Source organism: Amblyraja radiata, chromosome 28 (assembly GCF_010909765.2).
Source record: "Amblyraja radiata isolate CabotCenter1 chromosome 28, sAmbRad1.1.pri, whole genome shotgun sequence".
Taxonomy (NCBI): domain Eukaryota; kingdom Metazoa; phylum Chordata; class Chondrichthyes; order Rajiformes; family Rajidae; genus Amblyraja; species Amblyraja radiata.
Window position 1 is genome coordinate 30,698,374 of NC_045983.1, and position 14,830 is coordinate 30,713,203.

At 46.6% G+C, this 14,830-nt stretch overlaps 1 protein-coding gene across 1 annotated transcript in view; it reads right to left on the reverse strand.

Annotated features, from left to right (window-relative positions):
- Positions 1–14,830, reverse strand: part of LOC116989174 (apoptosis-inducing factor 3-like) — a 44,419-nt gene that overhangs the window by 18,447 nt on the left and 11,142 nt on the right. The window contains exons 5-10 of the mRNA XM_033046399.1: positions 11,829–11,873; positions 11,631–11,712; positions 9,832–9,944; positions 6,918–7,004; positions 3,423–3,514; positions 636–781 (exon numbers count right to left, since the gene is read on the reverse strand). Of these exons, the coding sequence (XP_032902290.1) occupies positions 636–781; positions 3,423–3,514; positions 6,918–7,004; positions 9,832–9,944; positions 11,631–11,712; positions 11,829–11,873 (565 nt within the window). The remainder of the gene's footprint in view (positions 1–635; positions 782–3,422; positions 3,515–6,917; positions 7,005–9,831; positions 9,945–11,630; positions 11,713–11,828; positions 11,874–14,830) is intronic.

Here is a 14,830-nt window from a genome sequence, read left to right on the forward strand (position 1 = left end):
TATTCTGCACTCTGTATCTTCCCCTTTGCTCCACCTATTGTACTTCAGTTGAACTGATTGTATCAGCTGATCTGTTTGGATAGCATGCAAAACAAGGCTTTTCACTGTGCCTCGGCACACATGGCAATCATAAACTTAAACCTAAACATATTACACACAATTGAACGTCGAGAGCTAGTTCAGTTTATTGTCACGTGTACCGAGGTACAGTGAAAAGCTTTTGTTGCGTGCTAACCAGCCAGCGGAAATACAACACATGATCACAATCGAGCCACTCACAATGTACAGATACATGGTAAGGGAATAACGTTTAGTGCAAGGTAAAGTCCAGTCAAGGATAGTCCGAGGGTCACCATTAAGGTAGACAGTAGCTCAGCACTGCTCTCTGGTTATGGTAGGATGATTCAGTCGCCGGATAACAGCTGGGAAGAAACTGTCCCTGAATCTGGAGGTGTGTGTTTTCACACCCCTGTTGCTTTTTGCCCGATGGGAAAGGTGAGAAGGTGTGCCATTACTTACGATGGATCGTGACATTAACTTACAAGACTAGTTTCTATCTTACTGACGCAACATTTCTTGGCGTCCATCAAACAATGCAAACGTGCACTTCTCCAAAAGAACTTTAAAGGAATTACCAATGAATGAGGCGCCCACGATGACAATGGCTTTCCCCTTTGAAAATCTATCAATTTTTCTTGCTTCCTCAGGGGTACTCAAGGAAAATATATTTTTTAGATCTGCTCCCGGACAATAAAGTTTACGAGGTCTGTATTTAAAAACAGAACATTATAGACACAGAATAACACTGGGCTCAAATGTCTGATGTGCTTTTTTGACATCAAAAACTAGACATTTTGAAATATTATAAGACTACAAGTAACATCGAATCCCAAAGAAATCTCAGGAGTTAACTTCATAAAACACGACATTGTCAAGAAGACAGTAGCATGCATAAAAAAACATTTGGACTTGTTAGAACCACAGTCATAACAGCCCAGAAACAGGCCATTCAGCCCAACATGTTCATGCCAACCAAGATGCCCCATCTTAGCTAGTCCCACCTGCCTGCATTTGGCCCATGTCCCTCATTATCTTTTCTATCCTTGTACCTTTCCAAGTGTCTTTGGTTGGGGGAGTCCAGAACCAGGGGCCACAGTTTAAGAATAAGGGGTAATCCATTTAGAACAGAGATGAGGAAACACTTTTTCACACAGAGAGCTGTGAATCTGTGGAATTCTCTGCCTCAGAGGGTGGCGGAGGCCGGTTCTCTGGATACTTTCAAGAGAGAACTAGATAGGGCTCTTGAAGATAGCCCTATCTTCAAGATATCCCTATAGTCAGGGAATATGGGGAGAAGGCAGGAATGATTGGGGATGATCAGCCATGATCACATTGAATGGCAGTGCTGGTTCGTAACTTTGTCTTCAAATCCTCTGTGCGAGTTTCTAGACTCTTCCGCTCCCCTCAATCCCCAGAGGAAAGTGACGAGGAGGCTCCAAATAATAAGCAGGCGGAACCAATTATATCAAAACCTTAATAGTCATAAACTCTAGCTTTGGAAATTCCAATTAGCACACACACCTCTACACCACAAGCCAACACCTCCTTCTGACTGTGTCAAAAGCAAGGGAAATATTCCAGTGACTGGATTTCAAAGACACCTGGACGGGTACATGGATAGGAAACGTTTAGAGGGGTATGTTCCCGATGTTGGGGGAGTCCAGAACCAGGGGCCTCCGTTTAAGAATAAGGGGTAAGCCATTTAGAACAGAGATGAGGAAACACTTTTTCACACAGAGAGTTGTGAGTCTGTGGAATTCTCTGCCTCAGAGGGCGGTGGAGGCCGGTTCTCTGAATACTTTCAAGAGAGAGCTCTTAAAGATAGCGGAGTCAGGGGATATGGGGAGAAGGCAGGAACGGGGTACTGATTGGGGATGATCAGCCATGATCACATTGAATGGCGATGCTGGCTCGAAGGGCCGAATGGCCTACTCCTGCACCTATTGTCTATTGATACGGGCCAAACGCAGGTAAATGGGAGCAGCTTGGTTGTCATGGACAAGTTCTGTCTGAAGGGCCTGTTCCCGTGCTGTATTACCATGCAATCACGTTAATCTATCGCGAGATTAAAAGAATTGTTGAAAGAATGGCATTATTTCAGATTTTAAAATTATGAAATGTACCTTGTTCCTACTGAAAGAGGGATCTCATTGAAACCCAGCAGGATAACGAAAGGCCTGGACAGAATGGTCGTGGAAAAGAGTAATATTCCAGTAATGGGAGAGTCTAGAACCAGAGGGCACAGCCTCAGAATAAGAGGACGTACCTTCAGAATGGTGTTGGGGAGGAATTTCTTTAGCCAGAGGGTGGTGAATCTGTGGGATTCATTGACACGTCAATGTATTTTGAAAGCAGAGGTTGATGGGTAAGGGTTGCCAGTGGTTACAGTGAGAAGGCAGGAGAATGAGGTTGAGAAGGAAAGATAGATCAGCTGAGCGGACTCGATGGTCAAAACAGAACAATACCAGTCTAATTTGATTTGCAAGCGAACAGGCATGGATAGAGAGACATATATTTGAAGTTGCGAGCAAAGTGGAACAAAATGACGCTACGATCAAGTAGCAGGTCCTATCTACATGTCAGCAGAGACCAATGTGAGGACGTCAGAGGTAGACAGAATTGCTGGAGAAACTCAGCGGGTGCGGTTCCCGCACCCGCTGAGTTTCTCCAGCAATTTTGTCTACCTACGATTTTCCATCATAGAAACATAGAAAATAGGTGCAGGAGTAGGCCATTCGGCCCTTCGAGCCTGCACCGCCATTCAATATGATCATGGCTGATCATCCAACTCGGTATCCTGTACCTGCCTTCTCTCCATACCCCCTGATCCCTTTAGCCACAAGGGCCACATCTAACTCCCTCTTAAATATAGCTAATGAACTGTGGCCTCAACTACCTTCTGTGGCAGAGAATTCCACAGATTCACCACTCTCTGTGTGAAAGATGTTTTCCTCATCTCGGTCCTAAAGGATTTCCCCCTTATCCTTAAACTGTGACCCCTTGTTCTGGACTTCCCCAACATCGGGAACAATCTTCCTGCATCTAGCCTGTCCAACCCCTTAAGAATTTTGTAAGTTTCTATAAGATCCCCCCTCAATCTTCTAAATTCTAGCGAGTACAAGCCGAGTCTTTCCAGTCTTTCTTCATATGAAAGTCCTGACATCCCAGGAATCAGTCTGGTGAACCTTCTCTGTACTCCCTCTGTGGCAAGAATGTCCTTCCTCAGATTAGGAGACCAAAACTGTACACAATACTCCAGGTGTGGTCTCACCAAGACCCTGTACAACTGCAGTAGAACCTCCCTGCTCCTAACTGCATCTGCAGTTCCTTCTTGAACGAATGTTAGGACGTCAGTTACTTACACGCAGCCCGGAGCCAGAAGTAAATCGTTATATTGCTGGGAAGTTCCATCTATGAAGCCAACCCTCTTTTTACTTGGGTTCACTGATACCACCTAAACATAAGAGACACAAAGCGTTTAAATCTAAACCTTACAGTAAATACATTTCTTTAATATCGTCAAGTATTCGGCCGTGGGAAACAGTAAACTGCCGGTTTACATTTTCATATGTGCAAAGACGTGCTAAAGACTAAAACATTGGGAATATTTTCTTTCACGGTCATTTTTTTTCTGGTCACTACTTGCAGGAATAGCAACTATAGCTTTTAGTTTAGAGATACAGCGCGGAAACAGGCCCTTCGGCCCACCGAGTCCGCGCCGACCAGCGACCCCCGCACACTAACACTACCCTACACACACTCGGGAGAATTTACACTTATACCCAAGCCAATGAACCTAGAGACCTGTACGTCTTTGGAGCGTGGGAGGAAACCGCAAAGCGGCGCGGTGGCGCAACGGTAGAGTCGCTGCCTTACAGCGCTTGCAGCGCCGGAGACCCAGGTTCGATCCCGACTACGGGCGCTGTCTGTATGCAGTTCGTACGTCCTCCCCGTGACCTGCGCGGTTTTCCCCTGGGAGCTCCGGTTTCCTCCCACACTCCAAAGACGTACAGGTTTGTAGGTTAATTGGCTTGGTAAGATTGTAAATTGTCCCCAGTGTGTGTAGGATAGTGTTAGTGTGCGGGGACTGCTGGCCGGCGCGGACTCGGTGGGCCGAAGGGCCTGTTTCTGCGCTGTATCTCTGAAACTAAAACTAAAACCATCTCTCCATGTTCTCCAGTGACTCTGCTTGACCCGCTGAGTAACTCCAGCACTTTGTGTCTACCTGCATCCACCACTCTATTTGCAGTTTCATATCTTATCGCTGGTCACGTTTACTAAAGCATCCTTTTCAGTGGCGGGATATGCCTTTTGGACTATGCCCATTGACCATTTGGAAATAATTATATCAAATATGATGATATCATGCGCGGCACAGTGGCACAGCAGTAGAGGTGCTGCCTCACAGCGCCAGAGACCCGGGTTCGATCCTGACTACATGTGCTGTTCGTGCGGTGTTTGCACGTTCTGGGCGTTCCGGTTTCCTCCCACACTCCAAAGACGTACAGGTTTGCAGATGAATCAGCTCCTGTAAATTGTCCGCAGTGTGTCGGATAGTGCTCGTGTACAGGGTGATCGCTGGTCGGCACGCTCTCAGTGGGCCGAAGGGCCTGTTTCCACGCTGTTTTAAAAAAAAAATCTACAGTCCAAATAAATTGGGGAATGGGCCAAATAATAGAATAAATAATGGTGATTAATGTCTGAGTGAAATTCTTGGACGGAAGTATTTCTGAATTCAGAAAATTATTGGTGAAAGATTACATTGCATGAGTATTTATGTGAACAGTTTCAGGCACCATATCTGATGAAGGATGTGCTGGCACTGGAGAGGGTCCAGAGGAGGTTTACGAGAACGATCCCAGGGATGAGTGGGTTAACATATGATGAGCGTTTGATGGCACTGGGCCTGTAATAGTAGGAGTTTAGAAGGATGAGGGGGCACTTCATTGAAACTCACCGAATACTGAAAGGCCTGGATAGAGTGGATGTGGAGAGGATGTTTTCACTAGTTAGAGAGTCGAGGACTGGAGATCAGAGCCTCGAGACATTCCTTTAGGAAGGAGATGAGGAGGAATTTCTTTAGTCGGAGGGTGGTGAATCTGTGGAATTCATTGCCACAGAAGGCTGTGGAGGCTAAGTCTATGGATATTTTAAAGGCCGAGATAGATACTGTAGATTCTTGATTAGTAAGGATGGCGGGGTTATGGGGAGAAGTCGGGAGAATGGGGCTGAAAGGGGAAGTAGAGCAGCCATGATTGAATTGCGGAGTAGGATCGATGGTCCGAATGGCCTAATTCTGCTCCTATGACTTACGTGCTTATAAGTATGCATTCCCTATATCATCAACCACTCCAAGATGGAGTGCGGTTATCCGGTGCTCTCCTTGTAGCAGTGCTTTTGTGGGAATGTCCACCAAGGAGGTACCCTGATTGATGTCAGGACTGACTGAGGGAGTTGGCGATCATGACAGAAGCCTCCTGGTGGCGATCCCTGGAAGCGACGAAACATGATGCACTCTGTGACGCGTCGGGCGACAATTCTGTCGACATGTCGGACGACGACAGAAGCCAACGGCGAGCTACGCGTCGTCTGACACACGAACGAGCGAACTTGGTCAACATCGGGCAGCACCGTGGGGGCAACTAGACAAAACAGCCAATGCACATTGCTGATGTTCATGAAGGAACTGCAGATGCTGGAATATCGAAGGTAGACAAAAACGCTGGAGAAACTCAGCGGGTGAGGCAGCATCTATGGAGCGAAGGAAATAGGCAACGTTTCGGGCCCAAACCCTTGCTGATGCCTATTTGATGCTTTTTGGATAATGCTGCACAATACCGCACTTCATCCCACTTAGTTCAGTCGATTGAAAGATACAGCATAGAAACAGGCCCTTCAGTCCACCAAGTCCATGCTGGCCGTCCACCACCCATTCACACTAGTACTATATCCCACTCTCGCATCCACTCCCTACACACTAGGGGAAATTTTACAACGACAATTAACCTACAATCCCGCATACAGAAATATAGAAACATAGACAATAGGTGCAGGAGTAGGCCATTCGGCCCTTCGTGCCAGCACCGCCATTCAATATAATCATCCAAAATCAGTACCCCGTTCCTGCTTTCTCCCCATTTCCCTTGATTCCGTTAGCCCGAAGAGCTATACCTAACTCTCTCTTGAATATATCCAGTGAATTGGCCTCCACTGCCTTCTGTGGCAGAGAATTCCACATGTTCGCAACTCTCTGGGTGAAAAAGATTTTCCTCGTCTCAGTCCTAAATGGCCGACCCCCTCATTCTTAAACTGTGACCCCTGGTTCTGGACTCCCCCAAAATCGAGAACATTTGTCCTGCATCTAGCCTGTCCAATCCCTTAAGAATTTTATATATTTCTATAAGAATCCCTCTCATCCTTCCAAATTCCAGTGAATATATTTGGGTTAAGAGGGAAAAATAGATCAGCCATGATTGAATGGCGGAGTGGACTCGAATGGCCTAATTCTACTCCTTTGACTTCTGGTCTAATGGTCCTATAGTTGTGGCAATGGGCAAATTGAAGGGGGTTCCAGCCCATTGCTGAGGTCAGGGGTTATCTCATATTATCCAAACCAACAATAGTGGAAACGCTGTAATCTCTCAAAAGGCCAAGCGGCAGCTTCAGATCAAAGACCGCAAACCCGCACGTCTTTGGAACATGGGGAAACTGGAGGAAAGCCACAGGGGAGAACATGCAAACTCCACACAGACAGCACCCGAGGTCAGGAGCGAACCTGGATCGCTGAGGCTGTGAGACAGCAGCTCTACTATCAGGCGACTAAAGGGGTCATAAAATACCGTCACGCAAGGTCTCACCTCCATGTTTGTCATCATCTCAATGCCATAAGTGGAAAAAAACTCTGGTTGCCGAAGCAAAAGACTTTTAATGCCAAGGTTCGGGCTCTAGAGAAGCATACAATATCATAGTCAGAAATGTTATGCTGGCAGGGGGCGTACGTTTGTCACAGCGTGAAGGTACATTCAGTTGGGTCGGTGAATCACTTTATGGGTGTACAGACCTGCAACTTATATGATCAGTTCCCAGCTTTATTTCTCAGCTAAATTGTCTCAGACTGAAGAAGGGTCTCGACCTGAAACGTCGCCTCCACAGATGCTGCCTCACCCGCTGAGTGTCTCCAGCATTTTTGTCTACCTCAGACAATCAGAGATCAGTGCAGAACTACTATCTACCTCATTGGTGACCCTCGGACTATCCTTGATCGGACTCTGCTGGCTCTACCTTGCACTAAACGCTATTCACTTAACCATGTTTCTCTGCACTGAAAATGGCCCGATTGTAATCATGTATTGTCTTTCTGCTGACTGGTTAACACGCAACAAAAGCTTTTCTCTGTACCTTGGTACACGTGACAATAAACTAAACTTATTAAATCACCCCGATGCTCCAGGAATTGAAAGGAAATCTCAACGCGAATACTACCAGGTGATGATGATAATACTGATACAGAAACAAGGAACAGTGGATGCTGGTTTAATGCGGAATTAGCCACAAATTGCTGGAGTAAAGCCCCTGTCCCTCTTTCCCGAGTTACTCACGAACTCTCCCGAGTTTCCCCCTTGATTCAAACTCGGAGAATTACGGTAATAGCCGTTCGCAGGTACTCGGGGCTATTTTTTTAAACTCGTGGGCATTTTTCAACATGTTGAAAAAACGTCCCGACTTACCTGATGCCCCGAGTTCCTGCGGCTGGCATTACGAGCCACTACGAAACATCTACGGACTCCTACGGACTCGCTACCGACATTCCCCGAGTTCGAATCAAGGGGAAAACTCGGGAGAGTTCGTGAGTAACTCGGGAAAGTGGGACAGGGCCCACTCAGACTCAGGGGGTCAGGCAGCATTGGACGTTTCGGGTCGGGACGTGCGGCTTCCATAAGAAGTCGCACATTAATCAAAAATAATATGGCAAAAATATGAATAAAATAAATGTGTTCTTAATTTTAAAAAGTCCAAACGAATTTGTCCTCAAAGTTAAAACTTAAAACTTTGCTGAAAATGAGGGTTGGATTATCGTGTTTAGTTTCATTTATTATGAATGAATGAATACGTTTATTGGCCAACTATTCACATACAATGAATTTGCCTTGGTGCTCCACCCACAAGAGACAACATGACATAAAATAGATGGCTCATAAATTAGATGAACCCTTATGGTCACGTGTACAATGAAAAGCTCTTTTATGGTGTGCTAACCAGTCAGAGTAAAGAGTATACATGTTTAAAATCAACCTGTCCACAGTGTACAGATACGGGATAAAGAGTATAATGTGCAGTGCTAGATAAAGTCCAGTAGAGTCTAATTAAAGATAGTTTGAATGTCTCCAATGGGAGGTCAGGACCGCTCTCTAGTTGGTGGAAGACATTTCGAGTCGGAACCCTTCTTCAGGCTGCTCGCATCTGTACCCTTTTACAAAAGGTAAGAATAAATCGCTGAATCAACACTCCCAATTTCCACCAGAAGCCGTAATGCTTGAAAAACAATATAATTAACATGTGCCCTGACTTTCTGCGATTTCCACAAAGAGCAAACATGTCACAGGTGAACAATGTGCAGGAAAGAACTGCAGATGCCGGTTTAAATCGAAGGTAGACAGAAAACGCTGGAGTAACTCAGCGGGTCAGGCAGCATCTCTGGAGAGAGGGAATGGGTCGAGATCCTTCTTCAGACATGACCCGCCGAGTTACTCCAGCATTTTGTGTCTACCTTCACAGGTAAATAACATATACTTATGGAAACGTTGGCGATTGTGATTTAATAATTTATCGGTAACGTGTCTGTTTCCAGGGTCTCTGACATAAGCTCCAATATTAAATCTCAAGGGTTTATTTCAGAATGCGTCTGAGTTAACCACATTACTAGTGATTTGGCTCTGTGTATACACTCGTGGTTATCTGATTTGAGACTGATTTCACCCAGTATTTTCTCTTCCTTGTGGACGCAGCTGTAGAGTTGCTACCTCACAGCGCCGGTGACCCGGGTTCGATCCTGACTACGGGCGCTGTCTGTACGGAGTTTGCACGTTCTCCCCCTGACCTGCGTGGGTTTTCTCTGGGATCTTCGGTTTCCTCCCACACTCCCTTGACATACATATAATAGACAATAGACAATAGGTGCAGGAGTAGGCCATTCGGCTGTTCGAGCCAGCACCACCATTCAATGTGATCATGGCTGATCTTCCCCAATCAGTACCCCGTTCCTGCCTTCTCCCTAAATCCCTTGACTCCGCTATGTTTAAGAGCCCTATCTAGTTCTCTCTTGAAAGTATCCAGAGAACGGGCCAGGTTGGTAGGTTAAATGGCTTTGGTATAATTGTAAAATTGTCCCCAGTGTGTTAGTGTGCGGGGATCGCTGGACACGGTGGGCCGAAGGTTCTGTTTCTGCACTGGATCTGTAAACTAAACTAAAGAAGATTTTCAATGGACCAGTACGGACAGGGGAGGAAGTGAGAGGTAACACCACCAATCATCTCTAAAGTTCTTTTCTAACAGTCAAAAAATATTGCCCTTGAGAGAGAAAATTCAACCGCTATTTTGGTTCCAATTGACCTACAAAATATTAAATGCTTTTGTCCTTCCTCAATCAATTTCAAATTCACGCAGTGTGCAGATAATTTAAGTTTTGCCATTCCAACAGATGTTTCATTTGCACGAAACTAGATGAGACAATAGTACAAAAACAGCAAAGATCGAATATCACGGACAACTAACCTTGCTAAGTTTTGACCGGTCGTAAGGCAAATGGATTTCTTTGATCGCCATTATTATGCGTCCTTTGAAAAATTGCTGGCGAAGGGTTTCTGCGCACACCAATGCGGCCGGACCTGCAATGCAGAAATGAAGATGTAGCAGAATGTTGATGCACAAGTCTGCAGTATATATCTGCGGGAGAACCGTCGCTTGGCAAGGAGTTCTGAGCTCACGGACGCAGATTGACCCGAGCTCTTCTTACCTTGAGGAGTTACACAGAGAGGGAGCAGCGAGAGAGGATGTGCAACATCCTTGTAAATCCTCTCTGCGCCCTTTCTGACTTAACAGCATCATTCCTATAACATGGAGCCCGGAACTGAACACAATACTCCAAATGCGGTCTCACCGACGTCTTATAGAAACTGCAACATGACCTCCCAACTTCAATACTCAATAATCTGATAGATGATGGCCAATGTGCCAAAATGGACATTGAAATTGGTGTCAAAACATGGTGCCTCTTACATGAGGGCTCACTGGACTATTTCTGAATGCTTTGCTAATCGGGGATTTGATTAGGTATGGCTGTGTTCTACTGCACTGTATGTAAGAATATAATTTCACTGTCCATTTGCACATTTGACTATATAAAAGCACCATTGAACCACAGAAGGCTGTGGAGGCCAAGTCGATGGATATTTTTAAGGCAGATAGATAGATTCTTGATTAGTACGGGTGTCAGGGGTTATGGGGAGAAGGCAGGAGAATGGGGTTGAGAGGGAGAGATAGATCAGCCATGATTGAATGGCAGAGTAGACTTGATGGGCACAATGGCCTAATTCTGCTCCTATCACTTATGAACTGATGAACATTAGAAACTATACACAAGACGGTACTGAAATGTTCACACATGCACAATAAACTAAACTAAACTAAATTAACAGAGATGCATTGTAGAAAGTATCCTGACTGGTTGTATTATGGCCCGATACGGCAATATCAATGAGCAGGAACGCTAATGGCTGCAGAGAGTGGTGGCCTCATGGCCACAGCCCTGGTCCCCATTGAAAGAATCTACATGAGACGTTGCCTCAGGAAAGCAGCATCTATCGTCAAGGAGTCCCACTATCCGGGCCCTCTTCATGCTGCTACCATCGGGCAGGTGACACAGAAACCTGAAGTCCCACACCACCAGGTGCTACAACGGTCAGGTTCTGGAACCGACCTGCACATCCCTAAAGGGCCTGGTCCCACTGTACGAGGTAATTCAAGAGCTCTCCCGAGTTTTCCCCTGATTCGAACTCGGAGAATGTCCGTAGCGGGTCCGTAGGAGTTCGTGGATGTCCCGTAGCGGCTCGTACGAGTAACGGTAGGTACTCGGGAAATCCAGTAAACTCGTGACGTTTTTTCAACACTGTGAAAAATGTCCACGAGTGAACAAATACTTGTGATGAAAAAAATTGTTACTTTGGGGAAAACACTGGAGAACTCTTGAATTACCTCGTACAGTGGGACAGGCCCTTAATGCTACCTCAGCAACAGATGGCTGCAGACCACCCTCTGCACTACCAGAGACTTGTTTGCCAATTGCATTTTTGCACAACTATTTTTTTTTAGTTTTGCTCTTTTAGATAATTTATTTCCCAATGTGTTTTTGGGGTGTGTTGAGTCCATGTGGCTGCAATACTGCTAGTTTTTCATTCCAACTGCACCCGCAGTTCCGTCGCTGCAGTAAACCGTGGCTGAGAGCTTGTGGGAGGCAAATAGTTTCACTTCACGGAGAATAGCACCATTAAGTATGCTAGATACGCGATACTTACCCCCACCAATAATAAGGATGATTCTCTTACTCAGTGATACTGGGGCTAACATCAATTGGGTTCTCCTGTTTGTTTCTAGGGCCTATTCAAAACAAACACACCCACACAATACTAAATCCAACTGACTGGTAGACAAGTTAGTAAAAATTTTTATTTATTTTTTAAAAGTTTGGCTTAGCTGTGCAAAAGAACATTTACTTCAGCACATGCAGATATTATAACATTGTTGTCCTGAATTTTAACCTGTGGAAACACAAGCAAAGACATTGTTAAAATCTTTTTAATTTGGACATATTTCTAAGAGGAATCCATCTTGCTAACATTATGTGGATGAGGATTTATTGCTCAAGATCTTTAATCATCTTTTTAATACACTGCCTGGATTTGTTCAATGGATCCCATTATCTCGAGATGCAATAGTGAATCGTAGTGAAAAGAAATGCTCCTGCTTTTAAAATCAAAGATGCTTTACAGCCATATGTATGGCGTGAGATATTCCAGATACTCGCTGGAGTTTAGAAGGATGAGGGGGGGGACCTCATATGAAGCTTACCAAATAGTGAGAGGCCTGGATAGAGTGGATGTGGAGAGGATGTTTACACTAGTGGGAGAGTCTGGGACCAGAGGCCATAGAATTAAAGGATGTTCCTTTCTGAAGATGAGGAGGAATTTCTGAATTCCTGAAACGTCACCCATTCCTTCTCTCCAGAGATGCTGCCTGTCCCGCTGAGTTACTCCAGCATTTTGTGTCTATCTTCGGTTTAAACCAGCACCTGCTGTGTTCCTTCCTGCACAGGGTATTTGGAGCGGATGGCCTTGGTCATAGATTAAGTGAAACATCACAGCCGACATTCATGCACTCAGCTGCCTTGCCGTGGTTCAGCAAATAAAACAGAAATGCCAGTGTGTGGATGCTGTGCCTGGGTAGATTCAAGCCTGATGAGGTGTCAAAAGAAAGAAAGAAGCCCGCCACCATTAACGGAGCTGTTTTCTGCGTAAACAAATGGCTTCTTGCATTAAAATAACTGAGGAAGCCATCATCCGGAAGTGGCGGCGCTGGGAACGGCTGCGGCTCGCCTGCAGTCCGTTTGTCTTTTACTTTTTTGTGTTGTTTTTTTCGTTTTGTCTAGTTACGTTTTTGGTTTTTAGGTCGTGTTTATGTGGGGGGGGGGGGGGGGGGGTGAAACGGGACTTGCTGTCTCTCCCTTCGGGGGAATACGACCTTTTTGTCGTATCCCCCTTCTCTGCCTCCGTCTACGCTGAGGCCTAATGGCGGAGCTGGCGACCTCGGGACTCTGGAGGCAGCTGACAGGACTCGTCCTGAGCTCCCGTGAGGGTGGCCCAGCCCGGGGCTGGAACTGCGCTCTCGTGAGAGCGGCCTGGCGAGGGGCTGAGAAACTTTCCCGTGAGGGGCTGTGGCCCGTCGGAGTGGCCCAGCCCGAGGATGGAACGGCACTCCCATCGGAGTGGCCCAGCCCGAGGGTGGAACGGCACTCCCGTCGGAGTGGCCCAGCCCGAGGGAGAACGGCACTCCCGTCGGAGTGGCCCAGCCCGAGGGTGGAACGGCACTCCCGTCGGAGTGGCCCAGCCCGAGGGAGAACGGCACTCCCGTCGGAGTGGCCCAGCCCGAGGGAGGAACGGCACTCACGTGAGGGCGATCCGGCTCGGGGCTGGAACGGTGCTCCGGTGGCTGGGACGGCGTTCTGGCGGCTATGACCTGAGTCCTGGGTTGAGCCGCGGGCCAGCGGCTGCGTCCGCTGGACTGGAGGGCGGCAGCTTCGACCACCCCCGGGCCGCGGTGTTTGAGCCGGCCCGTTTGCGGGGTTCGGTGAGCCGCGGGACTGTTTGTACCATCGCCCGGTGGGGAATCGCCTCAGCGCAGAGGGAGAAGAGGAGGGAAGAGACAGTAACCCTAAGATCTTTGCCTCCACCACAGTGAGGAGGTGCTTGGAGGATACACTGTGGTGGTGTTAATTTGTGTTTATTGTTGTTTATTATTGTATGATTGTATGTATGACTGCAGGCACGAAATTTTGTTCAGACCGTAAGGTCTGAATGACAATAAAGGTATTCAATTCATTTCAATTCAATCACATGTGGAGCTGTATCCAATAAAGGTTAAAGAGAGGAGGCGACTGAGGAAACTCTATGCGCAGGGACGGAACTGCAGATGCTGGTTTAAACCCAAAATACTCTAGACTCAAAAAGCTGGAGTGACTCGAGGAAAGGAATGGGTGGAGTGCTTAAAATGTTTAAGAGAGAATGGAGCGGCTGGGCTTGTACACTCTGGAGTTTAGAAGGATGAGAGGACATCTCATTGAAACATATAAGATTGTTAAGGGCTTGGGCACGCTAGAGGCAGGAAACATGTTCCCGATGTTGGGGGAGTCCAGAACCAGGGGCCACAGTTTAAGAATAAGGGGTAAGCCATTTAGAACGGAGACGAGGAAACACTTTTTCACACAGAGAGTGGTGAACCTGTGGAATTCTCTGCCTCAGAGGGCGGTGAAGGCAGGTTCTATGGGTGCTTTCAAGAGAGAGCTAGATAGGGCTTTTAAAGATAGCAGAGTCAGGGGATATGGGGAGAAGGCAGGAACGGGGTACTGATTGGGGATGATCAGCCATGATCACATTGAATGGCGGTGCTGGCTCGAAGGGTCAAATAGCCTACTCCAGCACCTATTGTCTATTGTCTATTGTTTAAAGTCCTCTTCATGTGTTATAATAATTCTGTGCTTTCGAGAAGGTTGAAACTCAGCATGTGTACCTGATACTCACAACAGGCTACTTTAGTCAGATTCTGTTCTCTGTTGTCAAGGGACAAATGGCAATCGTAAAACGATAACATAATGTTGAAAGGGTAAAGGGGCTGTCCCACTGTACGAGTTTACCCAAGAGCTCTCCCGGGTTTAAAAAAAAAACAATCTCGTGGTACGTACGTAGAATGTACGTAGCGGGTACGTCGGAGCTCTGGACGTCTCTTAGCGGCTCGTAACGCTAACGGCAGGTACTCTGGAAACGCGGTAAGCTCGTGAAGTTTTTTCAACATGTTGAAAAATGTCCACGAGAGCCCCGAGTACGTACGAGCGGCTATTACCGTAATTCTCCGAGTTCGAATCAGGGGAAAACTCGGGAGAACTCTTGAATTATCTCGTACAGTGGGACAGCCCCTTAACAGGACATTTGCTTCTCTGTAATGG